The 25,777-nt window shown below is 40.2% G+C and overlaps 2 protein-coding genes across 17 annotated transcripts in view; both read left to right on the plus strand.

Moving 5' to 3' along the window:
- Positions 1–2,946: 2,946 nt before the first annotated feature.
- On the plus strand, positions 2,947–7,856 carry eomesa (eomesodermin homolog a). 3 transcript variants are annotated; one of them, XM_046058014.1, is made up of 7 exons: positions 2,947–3,051; positions 3,847–4,479; positions 4,927–5,081; positions 5,817–5,938; positions 6,172–6,330; positions 6,510–6,571; positions 6,702–7,856. In XM_046058014.1, exons 2-7 carry the CDS (start codon positions 3,959–3,961, stop codon positions 7,453–7,455), a joined length of 1,773 nt encoding a protein of 590 aa, XP_045913970.1. In that variant the 5' UTR covers positions 2,947–3,051; positions 3,847–3,958; the 3' UTR covers positions 7,456–7,856. The 3 variants fall into 3 exon arrangements, with proteins under 3 accessions (XP_045913970.1, XP_045913968.1, XP_045913969.1); XM_046058013.1 differs by lacking the exon at positions 2,947–3,051 and having other exon boundaries at positions 3,179–4,479; positions 6,702–7,420; positions 7,543–7,856; XM_046058012.1 differs by lacking the exon at positions 2,947–3,051 and having other exon boundaries at positions 3,178–4,479.
- An 8,200-nt stretch (positions 7,857–16,056) lies between these two features.
- LOC123976127 (sodium bicarbonate cotransporter 3-like) overlaps positions 16,057–25,777 on the plus strand; it is a 60,408-nt gene continuing 50,687 nt past the window's right edge. For 6 of the 14 annotated variants that reach the window (XR_006826260.1, XM_046057998.1, XM_046058000.1 and 3 more), the window contains exon 1: positions 16,059–16,217. Coding sequence is in view for 13 of the 14 variants with exons in the window: in XM_046057998.1 (XP_045913954.1) it covers positions 16,176–16,217 (42 nt within the window). In the remaining variant the exon portion in view is untranslated. Of the gene's footprint in view, positions 16,218–25,777 lie in introns of all 14 variants that reach the window. The other 8 variants (XM_046058011.1, XM_046058004.1, XM_046058005.1 and 5 more) reach the window with 3 other exon arrangements.

Genomic DNA, 25,777 nt, shown 5'->3' on the forward strand with positions numbered 1-25,777 from the left:
GTGAAATAAATTCTTTCCAATAAAAATGTTCTTGAGGATGATGATTTGCGGAGGAGAGCGGCGCTGACATGGTGCACATTGCACTCGGTTCTTTTCCCAGCACCCCTCCCTCCAGGGGTCTCGGTGGCGAGGATCTCTAATGAGACTTGCGTTATTAATCCTTGCAATGGGGTACATGAATTCACTCCAGAGCAAAGGCTTCAGCAGCCACCTTGGCCCATAAAACCTGGAATGTATTCCTTTCATGTGCTCTGTTGATGATCTATTCTGACAACAATATGGTAAGACTTCCCTTCCCCTGTCGCGCGGGCCCTGGCCCGGGGCCAAAGAGGGTCATCTCAGACACACTTGAATTTTTATAGGTGGTCAAGAAACATGCTGACAGGTCACAAGTGGGAGCTCCTTTATGAGTAGAACCTAAACATCCACCTCATTTGGAATTAGTTTATTTATAGGTGGCCTGTAAATCACATTTATTTTGTTTTCTAGCTTTAAAATGGCAACTGAGTCTTAGGGGTCACTTTGGAAAACCAACATACTTTAGACCACGGCCGTTAAACCAAAAGCATTACGTTTGTTTTAGAGATCTTCACCTTCGAGATTTTCTCTCAATGGGCTTGTAATCATCTGTGAAACATAACCATAAAGTACAATGATCAGTTGTGAAATAATTCATGCAAAGAAAATTTCTCTTGACTTATATTTTAATGAGATTGTAAAGGATCACGGGAGGTGGCATGAAAGCCAATTTTCCTCAAAAACAATTCCCTTAATGTCATTTATCAGTAATCATGCAAGGGCCCATTAAATAAGAAAAGCTATATGGCAGGATTGCACCAATGAGGTGTTGACAGCTCAGGTGTGAAATGCTCGACTTTGGTTCTAATACAAAAGCAGCCTGCCTTTGATATAGATTCACCCTCCGATTATAGAATGACAGAGAGAGGACATAAACAGACAGACAGATTGACAAAAAGTATATTATGTTTAATCCTAGATCAGGTTCACAGGCCCCATGATCATCCTCACGCATATTTTCAATTCTTGTTAATTTTGCCATTTGTATCCAACCATATTCACTATAACATTTAGGGTTCATAGAAAATGGGCATTCACAACGTAGTTCCCCTTGATTTAGTTCAAATGGAATCAATGACTTAGAGTAACCCCATTTCACAAAACCCTAAGCTGCTCCTGTTTCATCATTTTTGCAAGTTTCCCTGTGGAATTTTGCATTTGCTACCAAGAGCAAAAAAGAAAGAGGCAATTGGTGAAAATCAGGATTTGGTTATGCTGCAGTAAAGTGAGATTCTCTGTTGAGAAACAGGTCAAAATAAAATAATAGAACTGGTTTTGAGTCATTTAAAAAAAAAACTTGATCTCAATTGACAAATGTTTGGTGTTTTTCCGTCTGGGAAGGGTCTTGGTCTTGACTGACAGATTTTGAGCTGTATGCAAGTAGCTCTGGTCCCCTGATGGCCCAATAGCTAGCGTTACTGTCCCATTTATGACAGGAGCCAATCTGCCTCCAGCCGAGATTCTCCCTCAGCTTTTCACAGATTTGTATCCCCATTCTCCCCAAATTCATCTCACCCCCTACTCCCCCTCCAGCTTACTTTAAGACTCACACATGCAATTGCCCACACACAGGCAGAGGGACACACACACACACAGATGCAAACAGTGGCACAAGCTGAGTTCACTGCAGTTGTAGATGATGTAAAGTGAGATTCAAGTGGAAAAAGTGAGAGTTAACTGCCGGTGTAGAGCTCTCTTAGTTTTAAGTTACTTTAGTGTAACCAATAATGGGAAAGTTACCCAGTTATCCCGACCAGTCACTAGAGAGCGCTGTCCCCATGTCACTGCTGAGAAATCCTTTTAGGCCTATGGTACAGTATGAACGAGTTTGTTGAGTGACACGTCTCCTTGATTATTTCTGGTTTCTGGGGCTTTCGGTTTCCCTCACTCGCAATTTCAGTGTGTGTGTGTGTGTGTGTGTGTGTGTGTGTGTGTGTGTGTGTGTGTGTTTTGACAGACATGGACAATTCTACATTTCTTTATATTCAATATTTCAATTTTTATTTTGTTTTTGTTAGCCATAGTGATTATAGTCCTTTAGTTTTTATTTTCATAATTTCTTCTGCCTGCAGACTTCAGCAGTGTTAGTTCATCCTTTCTCTGCGTTTGGGCATTACCTGCAAGAATTGTACAGTCCTGTACATTATTGGAATTTTAGTGGCTTAAATTAAGGGATATTTACCATTGTTTAAGCAAAGTAACCCCTTCGATATTTCAAATGCAAAAAGACAGACAGACAGACAGACTTTTTTTTCCTTCTGCTTTCTAAAAGCTCGTCCCCATCAATGTGAAATTGTATTAAAATATTCTAAGTTACTGAGCCTACGCTTAATTTGAACGGTTGCATGTTTTTATTATGAGGATTACATTTATGAATCGATGTAATTTATCCTAATTGTTTTTTAGGTTTACTAATATTTAATAAGATGTGTTTAATGTAATGTCTCATAGATGTTAATCGTTGATAAGACATGTTTTTTGTTGCGGGTCAATTAGTGAACCACAATAATTGGTTAAAGGTTGGTTTAAAACACACACACCAACAAAATAGTGCGGATAAAACATATGCATTCGTATTTTTACGTTTTCAGTTTCTGAGGTAAAATAAAGCCCCAGCAACAGATATGTGTTTGTCACATACTGTGAGAAAAAGAGAAGAAAGGCTTCCCTTTAAAATAATAAAAGTCCACTTTAAATAGACTTTATTAGACATATCTTTTCATAAGTAGAGTCAGATAAAAAATAAGAATTTAAAAGATAAAATAAAAAGCATGTCTTAAAAAAAAAAATCACATATACCTTTCTGTCAGGTTTGACAGTTCAGTTTTATTAGAGTCAAGACTGAAAGCCTGGAAGTGGAAGAAGCGACGGAGGCCAATTATAGGAAATAAGGTGCACATGTGATTTTTTCCCCCACAACGACAGGAAGGTCTCAGTGTTTGCTGTTAATCGAGGAAAAATATTCTTGGTTGAGTGAGTCGAAGTAATCTGAATGTGTATTTTGTGTATTTTGCTGTTGTGCTGGACGTGATGACTTGAACCCGAAGCTTAAAAACTTTAGAGGTGATTGTGCGTGCGCGGTGCGGGAATGCAGGACTGGCGAAGAGCATGTTCAGTTTTTGTGGTATAATGTGAAGAATTTCTGCTTGTAGTTTTAGCCTCTCGGGAATTATCTTTCATGTTTTACAACAAATAAAAGATTATTCTCACTTGCAATTTATTGTAAAAGGATACACTTTTTCTGTATTTGTGAAGCGTAAAGAGATTGCCACTTCGGTTAAGTATATACAGAAGATATTAGAATAAAAATAAACTCAACGTCTTGACAAATTTTCTCTTGATATTATTTCTACCAGACGCTTTCTAATTGAATTAGAGTGCGATCATTGGCTATGGAGAGGGCTGGTGCCCCCGCGTGCTTCTCCAAAAGCTCCTCCCCTATCTCTTACAATCAGTTGGGTGTGTGGAGAACTACGTCTTATAAGAGCCGCTGAACACCCCGTGTCCAGCCCATAATCTGATCTGAAAATCCGTAGGTGAGGAGTAGGTTAAACCTCCTTCCATCATTCGTAAGGGAGGGAGGCGTGCAGAGACAGAAACAACTTGGGCGCCGGTGGTTGTGTCTCCTCCTTGGCTGAGATTCACTCTCTGGACTCTTGAAACTCTTTCTATTTATTGCAAGATCTAAACAATGCAGTTAGAGAACATCCTTCCCAGCGCTAGCATTAATTTACCTAAGACCTTTTACAATCTTTCCTCGTCGGACAGTGCCAACAACAGCCCGAGGCCATCATCGCAGCTTGAATATCAAGAAGTCGACCGGACGGAATCAGAGTCTAGCAGCGCACCCAAGAAGTATCTGAGCGGGGTGGGAACCGGGATGCTGGGCGAGGGAGAGGGGGACACTTTCACTAAAACCGGGCCCGATGGGAGGAAAGGTTCCCCGGTGCTCGGCGAGGACGAGTTGACGAGCGGTCGGCGTTACAACATAGATGAACTTGGCTCTGACAGATACTTCATCTCGTCGTCCCAGTCGAGTTCCGACATGGCGAGCCCCTGTTCCCTCTTCCCCTACGCAGGACAGACCGGGTCAGTGTACACCGGGTCCAGCAGCTCCAGGTACCCGGCCTCACTTCATTACGGATCCGTCCTGCCGCCAACAGGCTTCTCCTCCTCCTCCGTGTGCACAGGCAGGAGCCAGTTTAGCAGCGGAGGGTACCAGTTCAGCCAGGGTCCGGGCTGTTTGTACCCCTCCTATCCCGGGACAGGGACGGGTATTGGCTCCATGTCTCTGCCGGGGTCTGCCACCGGAGCCAGAGCTCAGGTCTATCTGTGCAACCGGCCTCTTTGGCTGAAATTCCACAGGCACCAGACCGAGATGATCATCACTAAGCAGGGCAGGTAAGCAGATGGCTGCCAGAGGCGTTAAAGGCCCATTTTTAAACATACGACAGTCCTGTGCAGACTATGAAATTCGTTTTTTCGTTTTTTACATTTGGCCCGTTTAGTCTTCATTTTTCCAACATATTACAACATTTTACGCATGAGCAAAATTTACGCACATGATTTATTTATTTATTTTTTACTTTTACTAATTTTTCTATGGGTTTTGGTGCTTTAAATTGCAGGTTTTCGTTTCTGGTGAATTGTAATTGCACAGTTACACAATAGGCCAAGCATGACAACAATACAAATTTAGGCTACATTTTTTTAAAATGTAATATTAGTGAAGCATTCTGCCAAATGCAACACGTGAAGACATTCAGAGGCAACGTTTTCTTTTAGTTTTGCCTGTTTTATGAGCACAGCTATTTTAATTATATTTAATTAAAGTTTTCCTTTTTCCAGACGGATGTTCCCTTTCCTCAGTTTCAACATCACTGGACTCAACCTCACGGCCCATTACAATGTCTTTGTAGAAGTTGTTTTGGCTGACCCGAATCACTGGCGCTTTCAGGGAGGAAAGTGGGTCACTTGTGGAAAAGCAGACAATAATATGCAAGGTGAGTTAGAGAATTTACTTAACGTAATAAGCTCTGGCAAATTTGTATTTTGTGTTTTTTTTAAAAAAAAGTAAGAGTAAATCCAAAAATAAATTAATGCAGCAATGTTGTACTTAGTCATGACAGCTTAAGTATAAGAGAATAAAATCTGGGTGTTAAGATTGTATTTGAAATAAAGACAATTTTTAAGTCAAATGTTTTGCAAAATGTTTTGACAGGTTATATGATTTGAGTGTTTTTTTTTAATGCAATAATTTAAGCTCTGCAGTCAAATTACAAATTTGCACTGTTGCTTAAATATGCATTTTAAAATGACTGGTACTCTAAAGAGTTATAATTTTTAAAATACATTAAATGAATAATTCTTCATTTTGATAAATTTAAAAAGGTGAATTATTTGACAGAGAGAAGCCTTTGATAGCTTCTTCTTTTAAAAAAAAAAAAAACATTGATTTTATTCCAATAAATTCAATTAGCCCTTCTCAAATCTTCTATTTTTAATGTTTTTGAAAAATCAAAAAAATAATAAATGTTTTATCTATTTTAATTTAATTTTTACCTTGCCTTAAATCACTAGAATAAAGTGATCAGATGCATTATCAACCATTAAATCATTTTATGTCAAAAAGCAGAATATGGTTTATGATATGCATGTTTAAACAACATAGTTTGCCCAGACTCAGGCTCTCTTCGTTTCCTTCGGTCATATTACTTATTATGTTATTTACATTTTAGGTAACAAAATGTATGTTCATCCTGAATCCCCAAATACTGGTGCTCACTGGATGAGGCAAGAAATCTCTTTTGGCAAGTTGAAGCTTACCAACAACAAAGGGGCAAACAACAACAACACACAGGTTTGATATTGATTTTTGACATGCTTGAGTTCATTATTTGCCAAGTGGTCAATATGGTTTCAAATTTTATTTACTGAGAATAATTGGAAATTATAACTTTCAAGCATGACTGCCATATTTAAAGATTTAATAAGTAGCCTACCCATTTTATTTTTGATAAAGAGTACAAACACATTCACGCAACTTGTTTGAAATCTACAGCGTTGCAATTATCACACATTTCTCCTTTGCAGATGATAGTCTTGCAGTCACTTCATAAATACCAACCACGACTGCACATTGTGGAGGTGACAGAAGATGGAGTAGAGGACATGAGCAACGAAGCCAGAACTCAAACCTTCACCTTCCCAGAGAACCAGTTTATAGCCGTCACTGCTTACCAGAACACAGACGTAAGCATTTCAATAATCATATTTTTTTAGTTGGATTTAGAATTCATTTAGATACAACAAACTTAAATAATCTTATCCTGAATTGCATGTATTAAAATCTAATACTTTATTATTGCTCTTTAGTCATTTGCTTGCGTTAAGATGCATGTTATTTATGCAGGATTTCTTTTTTCTTTCAGATCACACAGCTGAAGATAGATCACAACCCATTTGCAAAAGGCTTCCGAGACAACTATGACTCGTATGTGTCTTGCACTTCATGCAGTGTGCTTCATCTGCTTTCCTGTGGTATATTTGATGCATATCTCTGACCATGAATTTTGTCTTGAAACTACTTTGGGTTTTTTTTTGTGTTTTCACTTGTTGAACAGGATGTACACAGCTCCAGAGAGTGACAGGTTGACTCCATCCCCTACAGACTCCCCTCGCTCCACCCAGATTGTGCCCGGGGCCCGCTATGCCATGCAGCCTTTCTTTCAGGACCAGTTTGTCAACAACCTGCCTCAGAACCGCTTCTACACCAGTGAACGAGCTGTTCCTCAAACCAACAGCCTTCTCTCCCCACAGAGTGAGGACGTCAGCGCTGCTGCCTCTGCCCAGCGCTGGTTCGTCCCCCCAGTCCAGCAGCCGGGCTCCAACAAGCTGGATCTGTCGTATGAGAATGACTATTCCACCAGCAGCTTGCTGTCCTACGGCATCAAACCCCTTTCCCTGCAGACGTCCCACGCCCTCAGCTACTACCCAGACTCAGCCTTCGCCTCCATGGCTGCAGGCTGGGGCACCAGAAGCTCTTACCAGCGCAAGATGACCACAGGCCTACCCTGGTCCCCTCGTCCAAGCCCCCCAGCCTTCCCGGAGGACCAGCTGGGGGTTACTAAAGATAAGCTGCCCGACGAGAGTGCGCCGCCAGCCTCGACCTGGATCGAGACATCCCACTCACTGAAATCAGTGGACTCTAGCGATTCTGGTGTGTACTCCGTGGTGTGCAAGAGGCGCAGGATGTCCCCTGGGGGCTCAAGCACAGAGAACTCCCCAACCATCAAGTGTGAGGACTTGACTACGGAAGAGTACAACAAGGACAACCCAAAAGGCATGGGTTATTATGCATTCTACACAAGCCCCTAAGACTATTTATTGAAACTAAATATAATTCTTTTTATTATTAAGTGCTCTCCATTCCTTGTTAATGTCTTTTTTCTCTTTTCTCTAAAGGTGCCAAAGCTTAGTGTTCCCCCAAGCAAGCTGCACAAGGTTATTTTCCCAGGCCAGCCCCTCTCACATACCTGAGCAGAAACATGCATAGTGATTGTTGTTTTTGAAAATGCATGTCCCTTTTTTAAATTCCTTTTATTTTAACTTTTTGTTTCTTTTTTTCACAAATGTGATCCCCCCCCGCGTATTTAAGTCATTTTCGTTGTACAGTATTCGTGCACTTTAGAATGTGATGTATCTTGTACAAATTGTCTTCATGGAGGTGTTATTAAATGGATAATAAACAGCTTTTCTCAAAGCATTGTCCAAATGTCTTTCTCAGTATGTTTTATTCATATTATGGCCAAGTGACATTAGAGGCAGTTCTTAAACTCTTCTTTTATCAGCTGTGAATAAAATTCTATACATGTGTGTAATCTATACAATATCTGCTGCATGAACTAAAATAATTGGATATGACCATTTTCGAATTTGCTATACAGTAAAAGTGTATGATTACTGTATTTTATTATTTGGGCCTGTTATTCCACCCCACCCACCCCAATATAACAAGTGATATCAATTATAAAATCTACTCCGTTTCTGAACAACACAATGATTTCAAACAGGTGGGATGGCAATAAAATATACTAATTTATATTGTATTCAATTTTACAAAATGAGGAATTATTAATCACCATTTCACCTACAAGCAATGTGAGACTATCTGCAAATGAATAGGGAAATCATTTCCAGTAACGTTATTTTACAATTCAATACGCTTCTGCTGCTTTAAATCAATCGTCCTTGTCCACTAATAAAGCATATTTTGTGTCATTTCTTTAACATTTGTTTCAAAACACTTCTCAGGTATTATAAATACATAAAAAAACAATGGGGGCACGGGATGTCATCCACTTTTGGTTTTAAGGTCATAGCCAGGAAGCATTAAGATAGCTTTATCGTATTGGTGAACCATATTCCAAGACATACTGTATATGACGTTCATTTATATATATTTCAGGTACTTTGTTTAAGTTCAGCAGCAACTGAGGTTGAGCTTGTTTGTTTTAGATGTGGGGTAAATGTGTGTTGTTGTGTTGTTATCCTATGATGTAGATTTTATATATTGGGAAATCTACATAAAGTCTTAAAAAAGAGAAAACAGTTTTGTCGTGTTTTCTTGCTCCTGAAAATAGAAAGCAGAAATTCTCTGAAGCCATAGCGTTTATGGCCAAAAGAGCTGAGCAATCCTCTTCAAGCTACAAAGGAGTGTTACAAGGTAACGCCACAACTAACAACTTCAAGTGAGCGAAGTGTGATTTAAATATGAGATTTACATGCTTTACATGACATGACTCACAACACAGACCCAATTAGGTGAAAAGCATACAAAAGCACATAGTCCTACTATTCCTTCTGTTGTTGCCATGGTGTTTTCACACATTTTATCATTTACCTAAGTAATGCAACTGCGAGGCACGAATACTTAGAAAATATGAAAACAGGCTAAATGGAAAGTGGTCCATCAACCATCCAACTAAGGGCAATGTACAGCTCAACACCTCTATTTATACTGTATATCTATGGCCTCTCCAAAAGTGGATTAGCGGAGATAAAAATCCATTAAAAGAGAAATCACAATATTCAGGCTACTTGGCTCGTGCTCTCAGCACCTGTTTTTCCTCAGTGAAAATACTTTCAAATCTTCCAACATAAGGACCCCAATTTGAATTGATTTACATACTCGAATTCTAATTAATTCTGTTGTCAGACTCCTTGACAAAGTGAGGAGTCTGACTAACTCCAATTAACACCTCCTAACAAGGTAGAGTGTTTGATTGCCCTGGCCTCTCAGGAAAGCTGTAAGAAAAAGGCTCTGGGGGGGTTTCCAGCTTGGAGAATAAAAATGTTTGCACTTGTGCGTGTCAGCAAATTGTATTTCAGAGCATCTGATGATGTTTTTCTTCTCCTTTTCATGTTGTTTTGACCTCAGCTCATCAGTGGGTATGAGGTGGAGAATCAAGTGTCAAGATTATGATTGGACCACTATAGCAACTACAGAAACTAGAAGAGAGAGTTGCAGAGTAATAGTAATTGATACACTGGAGAGAAAAGCAATGATAATTTGACAAACCCATAACATATTACCCATAGCTGACTTATAACTTAGTAGAAATAGCACTTGCTGCTACCTCTGTATTTCTCTCAACAAAATGTGGTGCTTTATATTGACCTAAGAATTTTAATACCTGCTTCACACCGATCACGGGAAATACTGCAGTTTAACTTCCAATAAACATTTGATTACTGGAATTTGTCTTTCCGCACGGACCTCTAGCACACATACACAAACCAAACTAATCACATGCTTCAAGGGTGCAACCACTGTCACCAAGGGTGCAGCATCCTGTTTAAATTCCTTGTCAAAGACATGTTGGCATTTATATTGGGCACTGCAGATGTAATCTTTGCCATCCTCCCACTGGAATAAAATCTCCTGTCAATGAAGTAACACACAGAGCGACAGCATGCCTTACATTGTACGCTGTAACAGAGACATACATCTTGTGTTTAAACTACAAATATCCTCCGTCTCCACTGTAGCTCTGTAAACATCCTTTCATAATTCCTTTGATGGATATTCCACAACATAATAACAGGTGATTCTTGGGAGCTCCCGACAACTCCAAAAACCTAGCCACAAGTCGATAGATTGTGTCTTTCTTAACCATTCATGCAAGAGGTACGGTAATCAATAGACACCTCTACATCATGCTTCCACAAATTCAGTCCATGTTGACTTAAAGGAGATATGCGCATTGGGATAAATCCTGAAGAATTGACAACTGTGCTCTATTGCTGTTGTTAACATTGCAGGCTACAATCTCAGTATTGAGGTTTTTTTTGTAGTGTCAGTAATACAAAGCCTAGATGGACTAACCAGCAGTTTGTAGAATTGACGGCGTATTAATAAAACTTAAATTCTTGTCTTGTGTGTGAATAGTCGCGTGTCTATGCCCTTCCCTCAGGCTGTCTATTGGTGACCATGTTGAGAGTTCATGTAAGAAAGGCCAAAGAAGCTACGGAGACATTGTACCCAAGGAGGACTGACATCTAAACACAGATGAAGGCCTCAGGCTGTTTCCTCACCTTCAGTCACACACTATTACTGCTCTCACTGACTAAATGCAGCCACAGGCAGACATGTGTGTCTGGGTCAAGATTTTTTAGACGCCCCTTTTAAAAGTAACCTACAGACATGCAAGACTGAGACGGTGGCGATTATGTTTCCTCTTCACACTATATTTCCCCTTTTTGATGTGTTAATAAATGTCACCGCTGTTAAATGATTAAATGATTATCAAGCCAGTTAGAATTACTGTAGAATTGTTCCTCAGGGACGACTGGAGTCTCATATGGCCACATGTTGTTTTTGTGATGTACTCACTTCTGATCTAGTTAATCACGTTTAATTTACAAAGGGTTTTCGATTTAAATATCTTGAAGTTCATGGCATTAGTCAACATGAGTCAGATCCAGTCTTTATAATTGCATCCAAAATGACGGACACAGTTTTCTTTCTAAATGGCTGCATGCACACCCAGTCCAAAGCCAAGAACCAGGTCCAGTGTACTACAGTCCCCTCCAAAAGTATTGAAATGGTAAGGGAAATTTCTTTGTTCACTGAAGACATTTGGGTTTAAGATCAAAAGATGTGTATGAGACAAGAGTTCACCTCTCATTTCGTGGTATTCACATTTAGATGTGTTAAACAACTCAGGACATATCACCCTTTGTTTGATCCCACCCATTTTTCAAGTGAGAAAAACTATTGGAACATGTGACTGACAGATGTTTCTTGTTGCCCAGGTGTTGCCTTTTAGGTTGATTGTCCAAAAATTTAGACTAGTCATGCGGAGGCATGACTAGTCTAAGTTTTCATCCTTGGTTCAAACCTATAAAGACTGCATTTCCTGTTAAAGAGGATAAACCAACATGAAGACCAGAGAGCTGTCTATGGGAGAAAAGCAAGCCATTGTCAAGCTGAGAAAAGAAGGAAAATCGACCAGAGCCATTGGACAAACATTGTGCATAGCAAGCACAACAATTTGGAAAGTCCTGAAAAAGAAAGAAAATACTGGTGTACTGAGCAACAGACGTCGAACAGGTCGGCCAAGGAAAACAACAGTAGTTGAAGACAGAAATATAGTGAGAGCTGTGAAGAAAACCCCCAAAACATCATTAAGTGACATCACCAATGACCTCCACAGTGCAGGGGTGAAGGTATCAAAATCCATTGTTGGAAGAAGACTCAGAGAGCAGAAATAGAGAGGCCACACCACAAGATGCAAACCACTCATAAGCAGGAAGAATCGGAAGGCCAGATTGAAATTTGCAAAGAAGTACAGAGATGAGCCGCAAGATTGATGAGACCGAGATTAACCTCTACCAAAGTGATGGAAAGGCTAAAGTGTGGAGAAAGAAAGGAACTGCTTATGATCCGAAGCATAGAAGCTCATCTGTGAAGCATGGTGGAGGCAATGTCATGGCTTGGGCGAGCATGGCTGCTTCTGGAACAGGCTCATTAATATTTATTGATAATGTAACTGATGATGGTAGCAGCAGAGTGAATTCAGAAGTGTACAGAAACATTGTGTCTGCCAGTTTACGGAGAAATGCATTGAAACTAATCGGGAGGAAGTTTATCATGCAGCAGGACAATGACGCAAAGCACACTGCCAACAAAAGAAAGGACTTTATCAGGGGAAAAAGTGGAAGGTTTTAGACTGGCCAAGTCAATCGCCTGACCTTAACCCAATAGAGCATGCATTTCACCTCCTTAAGAGGAGACTGAAGGGAGAAACACCCCGAAACAAACAAGAACTGAAAGAAGCTGCGGTAAAAGCCTTGAATAGCATCACAAATGAAGAATGCAACAGTTTGGTTGATGGGTCGCAGGCTTGAGGCAGCTATTGCAAGCAAGGGTTATGCCACCAAATATTAAATGTTATTTACTTTATTTAAGATTATTTGTTCCATCTCTTTTGCTCACCTAAGAATGCTGTGGTCTAATACAAACGGTGATATGTCCTAAGTTGTTCAACACATCTTGATGTGAATACCAGGAAATAAAAGCTGAAATTCTGAACTCTCGTCTCATACTCATCTTTTGATCTTAAACCCAAATGTCTTCAGTGAACAACAAAAACAAATGAATTTGCCTTACCGTTCCAATACTTTTGGAGGGGACTGTATATTTTATTATCCCACCCTTGGGAAGAACTATTTAGCTCAACACAATAATACATGCATGTGCCTTATGGCACCAGTGCATGTCATGCAATATTCACTTATATGTACTACAATACATATAATGAACATATGTTCTTTGTGGAGGTCATGGGCATTGACAGGCCTGATGACGCTGACAAAGTCTCTCTATTTAGCTTGCCCCAGGTGTCTATGTACACAACACAATGCTTTATTTAGTCTTATTGCCTCCTTTGGACCTGGTTAATCAGCAGTAAAAGGGGTGGGGGCGGGGGGCGGCTGACTACAGTACGGGTGTAATGCTCACAGGTCTGTTGGAGTGAGACCCTGGTGTGAGATGAGTCTCAAGTTAGCAGGGCCACAACTGTTTGGAGAAGGGCGTTGAGTGTTGGCAGAGAGCACGGAGGTGAGAGGAACCGGAGGCGCGGAAGGGCCTTGTGTCGTGCCCTCAGACGGCATGTGCAGTGCACAGGCAAGGCCCTGACTCACCGATGCATGTATAATGTTGGAGAGAGTATCCCGCGGCTAAGCTGCACTTAACAGCACATTGATTTCAAAACCTTGTGTTCCCTCTGGAGGGCCATGGGACACACCTCAACAGGCCAGACCCCCCCCTCTTTTTCTTTCCCCCTTCCCACCTTCCCCTTCTGACCACCACCACCATTTACCATCTCCACAACCTACCCCTCCCACCATTTACCCATCGCTGAGTCGATTTGGGTACACCATGCTGGTCACTTGCCTCTACTCCCCCCTCCTCTGAGAGTCCCGGAGGAATTCAGGGGCACAAAGGCTCCCGCAAGACCCTGGTCTTGAGAGCAATGTTTTGGGTAGGGTATGCAGGGGCAGCCGTGTGGAAAAGATCTGTGGTCAAAATCAATGCATTGGCACTTTGATGGAGCGCTCCAACAGATTTGGGAATTTCACATTCTCTTCTTTCTCTCCTGGCACCATCAGAAGGCCTCACCAATTGAGAAAAACCATCATCGACTAAACCTTCTGGGAAAGAGTGCCTCTTCTGGGAAAGAGTCCCTCTTCTTCTGGGACAAAAGGTGACACAGTCAATATTAATTTGGTGGTTTGCGCCTAACATGTTACACTCTCCAAACTCTCACATTTTGCTGCTCAAAGCTAAATGAAAAACATCTGTATAACCTTTGCACACATTCTGTATGTTCTACTGCTTTGCTTTTACTACTGGATATTTCATTTGACAGACAACAGTTCATTAACAGACAATAGTTGTAATTCTTCCGCAATAGTAAGTCAGCACAACTATACTCTTCTGTCTGCTTTTCTCTTCTCTAAAGCTTTGAGAGAGAAAACTTTCTTTCTCATCATCACCGCACCTTGCAGTGTGCATCTCTTTGCGTGAGTCCCAGCACAGGTGGATGCCAGTGTGGTGCTTCTTCCACTTGTCTAACTTCTGACTCATCTCCCAGCTGCATTATGTGGATGCATGTTTCAGGAGCAGTACACAGCACTCTTCTTTGTGCGCTAATAGGCTCTCAGCATCTTTAAGACTCAGGGTACAATTAAGAGGTGATAGCTTGATCTCCCACCTCGCAGTTCTATTTCTGAGCTGCCGCGTGATTATGCCGGAGGTTGATGGGCAGGTGAGGAACGGGCTCTATTTAAAGGAAAAGATGAACTCTTCTGAAATAACAGACTACTTTTGCTGTTTGCACATGTCTGATTTCTATTCTAACTGTATTGTATTCCACTGCAATTTATGACATGATCAGATCAAAACAACAAAGTGAATTTGTAACAATGCATGTAACTGAGGGTGTCCACTGTTATTATGTCAGAAGTGAACTTTCTATTTTCCAGAGTCTGTGCTAAACCTCATAGGTCTGAAAGAAAGGTTATCCTGCAGTTGCTTCCTGGGCTAGGTCATTATTAAAGGTAATTCCAAAGGGATGTTTTATCATGTATCCACACCAACGTGAGCTACCATATTTTACACTGAGGCTCAAATATCATTCTTCCATCCAGCATTACTTAATGGCTTAAAAAGTCGGTCTATCTAGGCTATTACAGCTAATTTCACTTTACCACTTATGTAGCCTAAATGACCAGAAATAAGAGACCTGAAAGTATTACCTTGAATTTATTGATCATCTTGCAGCCAACTGCTGTCTTAATGGCCAGAGATAAATGGCTGATACAGCATTGCCCTCTGCTGGTGAAAATGAATTATTACAAAGAATAAATGTTTTATTTTTGTGAAAGGCAAAGGTGGTTTCATGGAAGATGGGCGATATGCCTATATCAAGAGGCTGAAGGATGTTAAGAAGGATCTCATTTCAAATCAGTGCAAATACTTAGTATAATCAGGCTTCTAAACCAACATATTCCCCGCAGATGAAAAGATAGATCTTGATTGTTTATATCCCACTTTAAGACAAAGTTTTAGCTTTCAGTCATTTATCATCTGAAATAGCCCATGCAAAACAATATATGTGATTGCCTTAAACTGTTTCTCTCTAAATTCTAAACCTATTGGAGACTAAATATACCTTAAAGGCCCTGTATAAATTACAGGTATATTTATATAAATAGTTGTATATGAAAAATTCTGTGTTTGTCACAAATGAGAATACAGGTATTATTTTACTGCTAGTGTACACAAATCTCAAACAGCATCAGCATAGCTTACATTTGGTGTGTGTTGTCCTGTCAGTTAAGGGAACAGTTTCACATTCCTATCCATTATTTTGTAATTATAGTGGTGGCTAATTTGATTTACATTTCTATCATACTTTGCGATAGGAAAGGAGCTTTAAAGGGTAAAATAATGCAAAAAAATGTGTGATATAATATTCTTAGTCTTTATTCAAGCTTTGTTGTGCCAAAAAATTTAACCCAAAGTATCTTATCATGGCGTATGCATTATTTTCATAGTATATCAATATATTGAACTTGGGGATCTGGACTAGAATTTAAAATAACGCTTAATATAATGAAACAGTTTTTGTAGTTGTTTATTTGTTAGGATCCCCATTTGTTGGGATCTTCCTGGAGTCGTATGGCCAACGCACATTTCAAACGATGGGCGCACAAGTCGTCCCAGAAGGGTTAAGTTAAAGAGGAAAAATCTAAACAAAAAAAAGTCCGCATGGGACCTTGAGGCGACCAGGAATTACGCCCCACCCTCGTGAGCACGTTCTTAGATTTGATTGGCTAAGACCGCCTGGTATTGAAAGCGAATTGGCAGTATATCACTGTCAATCATTTTAGAGGCGTGTCCTTACCGCGTCGTTAGGGTAAGCGCAGCCTGTCCTCAGAGTTCGTACCAAGTGTCACCCGGTCTCTTCCACACATCAACTGGCAAAAAAATATAGCTAACGGTGTGCAGAAGACCGGCGGCAGGTCAGATGGACGAATCTGCGGAACAAATGAGGCCCCTCTTGAGAACAGTAAGTACCCACCCAACACAGTTAACCGTTGGCCCACCATTACATTTGTATGGTTCTTTGTGTTTGCCCCTTGTTTGCCAAGCAGCCGTGAATGTACAAGGGATGCTTGGGAGTCAGATTCACCATCCGGCAGCTGCTATTGTTAGCCGGCTTTCTACTTATGACACGTGGCATGGGTACAAGCTGTGTTCAAGTCAAGTTAAAGTTAGCAAAAGCCTTCGTTAAAATATATATATATATATATGTGTGTGTGTGTGTGTGTGTGTGTGTGTATTAAATACATGTGTTTTCCTGCTCACGTTTACTTCATTTATTTTCAGATAGCACTTGCTAACGTTAATGCAATAGCCGGACACGAGCAAGCCTGTTCAGTGACGTTCCTGACGTTTTTAACCGTAACGTTAGATCAATTAAAATATATATATTAAATGTTAATTTAGTGTTTGTCCTTGCACTTAACTAAAATGTACTAGATATGATAGCCTTTGGTGTTACCAGTAATTAATTAACGTTGTATGGCTTTGTATTTCCACTCAAGTTCAACAGGTTCACAAGTCCGTTATTTGGTAATGTGTCCCAGCTTGTCAGTTGATAAGCTCTGCTGGTACTTTTACAGTAATAAAGGCCTCATTTGCATATCAAATACGCCCAAAATAGATCCGCTTGCTTGTGTGACATTTCCCGAGTCTAAAAGGCAGCTAATTTTACTGCGAAAGCTTGTGCAACAAGAGAGGAAAAATAGACATGGAACTGGAAGAGGAATTATTTTGCACTATATCAGACACCTGAGTCACAGTAGGTAACTTAGGTCATATCTGCTAAACTCCCTTCAGTGTGACGTTTTAACAGTTGTGGGTGAGAGTAGAGACCCACATCCTGTCTGCTGGGTGTAACTTTACAGTCACAGATGGGATGATGAGCATCAAACAGGCAGTGGTGTTAACAAGCCCAAAAAAGAAAGTGGTTGCAGTTCTAAGTTTTAAAATGCACGCTGACTGTTTGACATCAGTACTGGTGTAGGGTTGTCCACTACTATATTTGTGTGTGTGTGTGCCTAAGTATATATGTGTGTGTATAAACAAGTGCATACATCTGAGGAAACTTGACCCCTGGCTTCCAAGTCAAAAGGAGTTGTGAGATAGCGGTGCACTTCTTTCCCAGGCATGGATGTCAATGCATTCACTGTGACTCAGGACCCATCATGCAGAACTAGAACTGCTTGGTGAATAATAATGGGCAAATTATCCATCAAAAGTCACATCCCAAAGAACACACCATTGTTAAGCTTTGAGTGGGACATTCAGCAAGCGCGTGCGTGCATGCATGTTTAAAAAACATGAGCCCGGTTTCAACAAGGAACTTGCTGGTTGACCACTGCTATTGTTAGGGGTCTTTTAAAATGTCAGTTTCAAAGTGAAACATTGCTGTCAGTGGCCTAAGAACTGGGCCTGAACAGTGGGAATCAGTCTAATGCATCGCTTGGTTTCAAACATTTACCATATACATGGGAAAAATCTTTTGTCTAACTCTGTCTAACCTTGGTACAAAAACATGCTATAACGGTGGTTTAAACATCATGATACATATGTGTATTTCATTCAAAAACAGCAACAAACAGTAAACAAGGGATGATGATTCAAAACTCTTAACAGACCATGACTTATTGTTATGAATTAAATATGGACCACCAGGTTTCCCTTTAATGATTCCCTTTTATCAGTGTGTTTATGTGTCATACTTTGACAATAAATAAACATTTTGTCACTGAAACCCTGAATTCTGTTCAGTTGACTATACTAACTTGGCACTACAGGGTGAGCTTTCATTGAATTTTACCTCAGGTGTTTGTCAGCTTGCCAGGAGAAGAGGGATTTGTGCGACCTGCTGTTCCACTAGTGAAAGAGGGTTTTAGTCCAGCCAGGGTAGGCTCTATGACCTCGACTGTTATTGGCTCAGCACTTACAGTCAGTGTGAGTGAGTGTTTTATGAAGCTTACTCACTGTATGGCGTGAATGGGTTAGTACACAGAATGAGCCTCTTTGTCCGTCTGATGGAGCCCTGTTCTGTTCAGCTATACTATTATGATAATACGATAAAATAATTAATTCCCCAGCTATAGGCTAATTGGCGTACACAACAGAGAACCTGTTTGTTTATATTGTACCCAATTTATCTACCCCCTGTAAGAATTAAATGTACTTTCAGAAAGTAGTATGCGATTAAACAGTACAACAGGCCACAAGTATTGAAGTACTATTTGGAGGAAGTGGTTAAGTCCACTACATACATTAGAAAACTGACACAGTTATGTGTACCATTGCCCTGTAGTTTGTTTTTTGATTCAGGGAAAAATTTATATTTCATTTTAAGAATTATTGTTTTGACCACAGTAAGACAACATAGTTGGAAAGATTTTCTAAAATATGTGCGTCACATATTTCAATGCATTTACACTTTGAAGCTGCTCTGTGGCCTTTATTCAGTTTCCCATCAACAGTAGCTGTGTAGGTAGGGCAGACTGTCATTTCCTTAAGCCACCCACACTTTTGCAAGTCAGGGGATTCAAAGTAGTAACATTTGTTCACAAGCCAACTTTCTAGCCTCTACTACTACTACTACTACTTATCTCTATTACTGCTGGGAAATCTTTGATTTGAGACCTACTGACTGACATTTTGAAGCTTGTGTGTGCAGAGAGTGTCATAAAAAAGTAATTGTATGAATCTGAAAGGCGAAAGCAGATCAAAGGGCAAACGATTATACTAATCTCAATAGTATTATGCCTTTGTCTGGTACTTTGAGAGGATATGAAAGCTGATCCAATTACAGGGGAAAACTAAGTCGTCAAACCCATTATGCTGTGTGTGGTCTATGTTTTGATGGTTGTATGGGAGCTTGGTTTTCTATTGGGTGGTATAAACTGGTATGGATAATGGATCTGAGACACTGAGAAGTATATCTTTGTTCCCTAAGTCGCTTTCTTGTGTGTAAACACACTACCCTGAGCCAGAAAAATCACGATAAGCAACTAACCTAAATGGATGAAAAATAATGCACCTATTTTTGATTTATTGATTGATTCATTGTTTTAGAAATTTTTCAAGCCATATTGTTGACCATTATCTTCGTCCAGCTTCCTTAATGGGAGGATTTGCTGCCGTTTCTGTCTTTTACAATAGTAAGCTGAATATCTTTAGCTTGTGGACAGTTTATTGGCAAAACAAGCAGTTTGATGATCTTTGGGCTTTGGGCTTTAAGAAATTGTCATGGGCAGGGCTCCAAACTATATTTTTCTACTAGTAGCACAAACATTAAGGGCACCACTTAAATCAACATGTAACTGTCTGGGGCTGTAAACAAATGTTTGTAAAGGGGCCCTCCTACCTGACCAGTAAGCCATGTAAATCATTTGCCTTTGCCACTCAGTCACACCTGACACCACAGTGTTCCCAATACAGTGCTCCCTCTATTAAAACAGTTTGCTCCATCTGTCGGTCTAAGAATAAGTTGACCTCTACAGAACAGAATGGGGTATAAACAAACAATATATATTGGAATATTTTATATGGAATCTTAAGTTAAGTGAATTAACATTAACATAAATAAGAAATTGTAGAAAATATAAAATGTAGAAAATAAGTTTTGGCTCGGCTGTCTGGTAATTATTTCAGTCAGTCAATTAATTTTAAGTTCAATATTTAATCAGTAATCAGTGTCAAAACAATATCTTTCCATCTTGCATTAGTCCAGAGTTGTAACTAAACCTTTACTAAGAGACTAGATCATCTTTATCTTGTTTTAAAATTATGTGCACCTATGAGGAGTGCCAACACGTCCATAAAATGTCTAGACTGGTCCCCACAGAGGTTGCTGCTGGAAAATTTAATTTTGTGCATATGAACGCATATTCACACAGTTTATAAACTCTGTTGCCCATTGTCATTTATCAACATACTAATAGTTTTATTCACTATATTTCACTTTCACTTTTGTCAGGCACAAAGTCACAGCCCTGGAACTGACAAGCAAGCCAGCAAGATACAGACAGACTAAGAAATATGCTGTTCAGCTAGGTTAGCAAGACAGATTAGAGAGAGATGCACTGCAAGCTAGCACATCAACTTAACGTTACTAAGAACACAAGTTTACCTGACAGCTGTTCTCACAATTCACTCTTATGGAGTGTTTTTTTCCCTCTTTTCTTGACCAGAAGAATAGTTCAGCTAATCTGGATAGTATAATGTTTGTCTACTGTTTGTACTTTGAGGGTTTGAAAGCTCATCCAATTACAGGAAAACTTTGAAATGTCATCAACCCTATTATGCTGTACCCATTAATGTGGTCTAAGTCGTGATGGTTGCATGGGAACTTGGTTTTCTGTTGGGTGGTTTTAAACTGGGATGGATAATGGATCTGAGACACTGAGAGGTTAATCTTTGTTCCATAAGCCCCTTTCTTGTGTGTAAACACGCTACCCTTTCCCAGAAAAATCAGCCATTCTATAATAACGTGGATATTATAGAATGGCTGTATGTATGGGTGGATGTTTTTAGAGCTAAAGCTATTAGTTAATTGCCTTATAAGTGAATAAAGCACCTAATTTTATTATTGATTAACGGTTTTAGTTATTTTTCAAGGCAAATTATCAACCATTCCCACTGTCCAGTTTGTAAAATGTGGGGATTTGCTGCTTTTTCTGTCTTTTACCTGATTGCTGTTGGCCATACTCCCTCTCGTGATGTTTTTCCCCCCTCTTTTCATGACCAGAAGGATAGTTCAGCTTCATCCTCTCTCTAATCAAAGCTACTTGCGTAGTGGGCGTATAGGGCCATAAATGCACACACCAATTCCCCGGTGTTTCACATTAAATTCGATAATGTTATAAAATTTAGTAGCAAAAATTGTAGCAAAATGCAACTTAATGGTTGCAGTCTAAAGCAGTACATGTTAAGGCCCCAGTATGCTTCACCAGAACTGCTTGTTAGATGGCCGAAAACCTTCAGAAACCCCTGGGGGAGCTGTGTCCGAAAATTTCTGTATCTTTTTGGAACCAGCAGTCGGACATTGACACGCAGTGACTGGCCAGGTGTGTTTAGGTGGAAAAGTAAACAGGGTCTGAATTTCACTTTTTTATGGGAACAACAGAGCGCAACACTGTCTCAAAGTTTGTGCCGTTATCCCCATATTTAAATATCTTCCTCTCAATGACGGCTAGCTACTCATTGTGCCTTTGAGTGTGGCCATTCAGAGAAGCTAAACACTTCTGATTTCTGACGTGATCAGGCAACATGTCATACATTACATTTTTATATTTACACGTAACATTTACACGAGCCAGTTGTATTCTTGCAGAACCCGGCCCTAATGTGAACCCCTTATATGTCAAATGTCCTTATGGCTGGGATTAGGACTGTTCTTGCAAACTGCATATTTATTTAAGTGTATTGTTCATGCTGAAGATGAAGAGAGGCTGTCCATCCCATCCACAAGAGATCCACATGACACTTCTTTCACTACACATAAACAATATACAAACATAATCAGTGTTTCCCCTAGGATGGAGTTGTAGCAGCGGAGGTGAAGCAAAACTTTTGTCTGAATATAAAACCCCAACACAACATGTCTGAGCAACATTGCTCTTGTGTCCATGAGCATGCAATGCACCTTAGAGTCGCTTAAAACTGCAGTGTTTTCCCAGTTTAATGTGAGCTTTAGATGAATGTTTTGGTGTGGTCTGGGGGTTTGGGGGTACTCCCCCAAGAAACTTTTATGTTTTCCAATGAAAAATATGTAATTTCACATCATATTGGGCCATTATTTTCACCATATCTCTGAACAACACCCATAGATCTGGAGAAAGTAATTTGGTTGGTTCTGTTGCTCCACAGTGATTTTACATTGATGGCACAGCATGTTTTGGGCATCACCCCTAAGCCTTAATGGCAGGAAAACCCTGTTAAAATGACCTCAGAATCATTATAGATATGACTGTTCATGTTTGCCTTTTGTGTCTTCATATTACAGCTTCTGACATTTATCTGTAGACATTAATATAAAAAATAGGCAACATGAGAGACCTCTTCCCTTCTGAGGTGCATTTTATTTGCACATTAAAATCCAAAAAGCAACGTCTCCTCATTAGCTTAAAAGGAATAGTTTGCATCACTAATTAGCTTTACTAACCTCAGCTCCTCCAGTCACCACCGTACTTTCTTTTCCGAAACCACATTTTCAGACTGAAAACTGAAAAAAAATTTAATCAGTCTGTACAGGACAGAGCTGCAGGCTACGTCAGTTTAGTCTAATTTTGTACCTGATGTTCTCAACATTGAACAAGTAGGCAGTAATAAAATACAGCTTCCAGTTACTTTCTATAAATTGAGCTAATGTTAAGTTACATAGCAGCTATATAGCTGCTGTAGAAGCTTTCCTGCTCAGCTGCGCAGTCTGAAGGGGAGGGGAGATGTTATCTAACTTAGTGCTAACCGGTGTTGTGCCGAATTCTGCCTGCCTGCTGAGAATTGCTTGCACCTTGTGGGTGATAGGCTAACTTAATATGGTGAGAAAAGAGGTGGATGCAGATCTCGGCAGGTAGCCTACAAAATTTGATCTGCAGAATTATGCATCCACCTCTTTAGGTCCTTGTCAGACACTTTGCTGTGCTCATTGATCAAACAGCATTATCACCACATATATTTACTGAATGTCAAAGAATGGTACTTCTACTAAGTGTATTAATTAATATTAAAGACTCTAAACGTTTATAAAATATATACTTCGAATCATTTATCAACATTGATGAAGCCCACAAAGAATATTACAGCATTTAAAAGCAGTATCTGGAGGTGCATGCAATTCTCGGCAGGCAGGAAAAACTCGGCTAACACCGGCTTCACTTTTCCAGCAGGTGTGAACAACAGACAATTCTTGGTCTTGAGAAGCTAACACATTGTAACAGACACTGTACATTTACTGCCAGAATATTTTCCTCCGCTCGCGTTCACCGTCACTTTCTGCCGATCGGACAATCAAACACTCGCTACGCACCTCCTGATTCAGAGTTACGCTGCTCTTTTGACACCATCTGTCATGTATGTTCTGCATAGAATGAGGATGGGAATCAAAAGAAAACTGTGATGCAGGCTAGATTTTTGTAATGCAGAACTACTCAACTGTTAAATATATTCAAATTGGTCATTTTAATGTAAGTCAAATGTATAGAAAGATTGCCCAGGGTTAAAACCTGAATTTAATTACAAATTTCCACAGACTGTGTTGAGTTTTCCAGTAACAATACTACAAACGTGGTTCTGCTTTTTACTTGATGCGTGTTATGGCAGCTGTCTGTGGCACTGGATGTAACAAGTGTAGCTCCAAACAATAAATTGATAAATCTAGAAAATGGCCACTTGCAGCCCCAGCATAAAGTTAAAGCTGTAAATTATTATGCAAATCATTTTTTAACCTAAAGTCAGTTTTCTGAAAGATTTTACTTGATGATAGTCCCTATAGTCTTGCTTTTTGTTCAGCCTGCACAAGATCTCAGGTTTCTCTGTCAAATTTGCCTGCTACCTCGGCTCCGCCTTTAGGTGTCACTCTTTCTATTTAATTTCATGCCTCTTTGTGTCCCTCATCACCAGGGCTATCTTAATTTTAGGTTTGGTTTCACCTTTGCTTTTATGCCTATTCGGAACTGACTGTCGACGTAGCATCTCTGGACTAGAATGGGATCCAGAGTTCACACTTCAATTTAAAACGACGCTTAGGTTTCAGGAGTATGTTCTTTTCGCCCTACTCATGTAACAATTCCAGACTAGAGACAAATGACCCATGGTTCTTCTCAAAATTACAGGTTGTTGAAAGACATGTCCAACCTTCAGGCTATGATAAGGATTGTGAATGTCAAAGGCATGGAGGCACTTGGAATCTTAACGAATACTCAGCTATCTGTACTTTTTCAATTCATTGCACCTTCTGAGGAATGCTGAGCCCACACGTGTGCTTGTTTCTATTTATCTGTGTTGGGGGGGTGGGTCTTCATTTGTGACCTAAATACCTCGGCGGGTGAGCATTTGAATGTCCTCCAAATGTGTGTGTATGTCCTCCGTGTGTATGTGTGTGTTTTTAGGCTCTTGGCTGGGTAAATGAAATATTCATGATGGCATGGTGGGATTGGCTGCTGAGCAAAGAGCGGGCTGACAGGGTAGAGCAGAGCACTGTGCGTTCTGAAGCAGCTTTACTCCCTCTCTCTCTTCCTCTATAAAGAGATGAGCAGAAGAAGAGGGAACAGACAAGTGCGACAGTGTCTCTGTTAGTGCTTAGCTCACACACACATTCTACAACAGAGATAACCATCAGAAAGGAGGAACTGGCTATCCCTGCTGCCGTCTGCTTTGATGTTTTAGTCTAAATGGACGTACAGAGCGAAGGGGAGGATGTCCTTAAGGTACGTGTGGTCTTGTGTGTGTGTGTGTGTGTGTTTGTGGTTAATGTGTGCCTGACTGTCATGGTCTGCACAGGGATTTCAGTGGCTCCATTCTGCAGTGGTATTGGTGTGTGTTTGTGTTTTACATTTCTTGTGTTATTCTACGGTAGAATGGAGTGGCGGTCTCTGCTGATGAATGGGGCAGGTGGTCTGTGCATTTGATCGGGGGGAAGAAGGCTCAGAGGTGTGGGGAGGAGGGGGATAAGGTGAAAGAGGGGATAAGAAGCTGTTGCCTCATTGGACATGCCTCTTGAAATGGAAAACGATTCCCTTCCTTTAATCACCTCAAGGAGCAGGAACAAGAGGAAACTGACAGAGACAGTTATGGCTGCTTGAAGGGACAAGGAGAACAGGAAGGAACAGAGAAGGGAGGCGAGGAGTGTAAGGGATAGGAGGAAAGATTGAAGGAGGAGGAGGATGAAAAATTGGTCTGCTGAGGTTGCTGAATCCAAACAAGGTGGCATGCTGTTAATAGAGATGATGTGTATTGAGTAAAGCGAAACTAAATTAAATGCTTGTGTCATTCAGTCTAGCTAAAAGCACAAAGTGCAAAAAGTACTATAGCAGAATGTGAGAGCAGCGGGCAAAGAGAGACTGTTAAAATCAGGTGTACATATAAAGACGAACGTATTTGTAAGGCGGGTGGGGGGGGGTTCCATCTTTCTGTTTGTGTGGATGTCTGTATGCAGTCTGTGCATGTGTGGGAGTACTGAATACATCCAATGGATTTATATTATGATATGGTTATATATGTTTGTTTTTCAATTTCTGCCAGGTGAAATATCTTCCCAACTGTTTAAACATAAGTGTAATCTACATCTTCGCTCAGGGGACATTAGATACAGGACACAAGCTTGTGCCTGCCTTCTTAGCTGTGCCCTGTTCAAACGTGGTGAGGCTCCAGGGAAGTAAATAATTGAATGGGTAGTCAGCAAAATATAGCTGATTCTATAATTATTATTTCTGTGTTTACGTTCGTTACCCAGCTCCTGCTAAGCACCACAGCTGTTTGTGCCTACCTGAAAGGAATTATCCCAAAATTATGTAATGTAATGTACATCACTTGGTTAGCAGC

The sequence above is a fragment of the Micropterus dolomieu genome, linkage group LG09 (genome assembly GCF_021292245.1).
Source record: "Micropterus dolomieu isolate WLL.071019.BEF.003 ecotype Adirondacks linkage group LG09, ASM2129224v1, whole genome shotgun sequence".
NCBI classification, from domain to species: Eukaryota; Metazoa; Chordata; class Actinopteri; order Centrarchiformes; family Centrarchidae; genus Micropterus; species Micropterus dolomieu.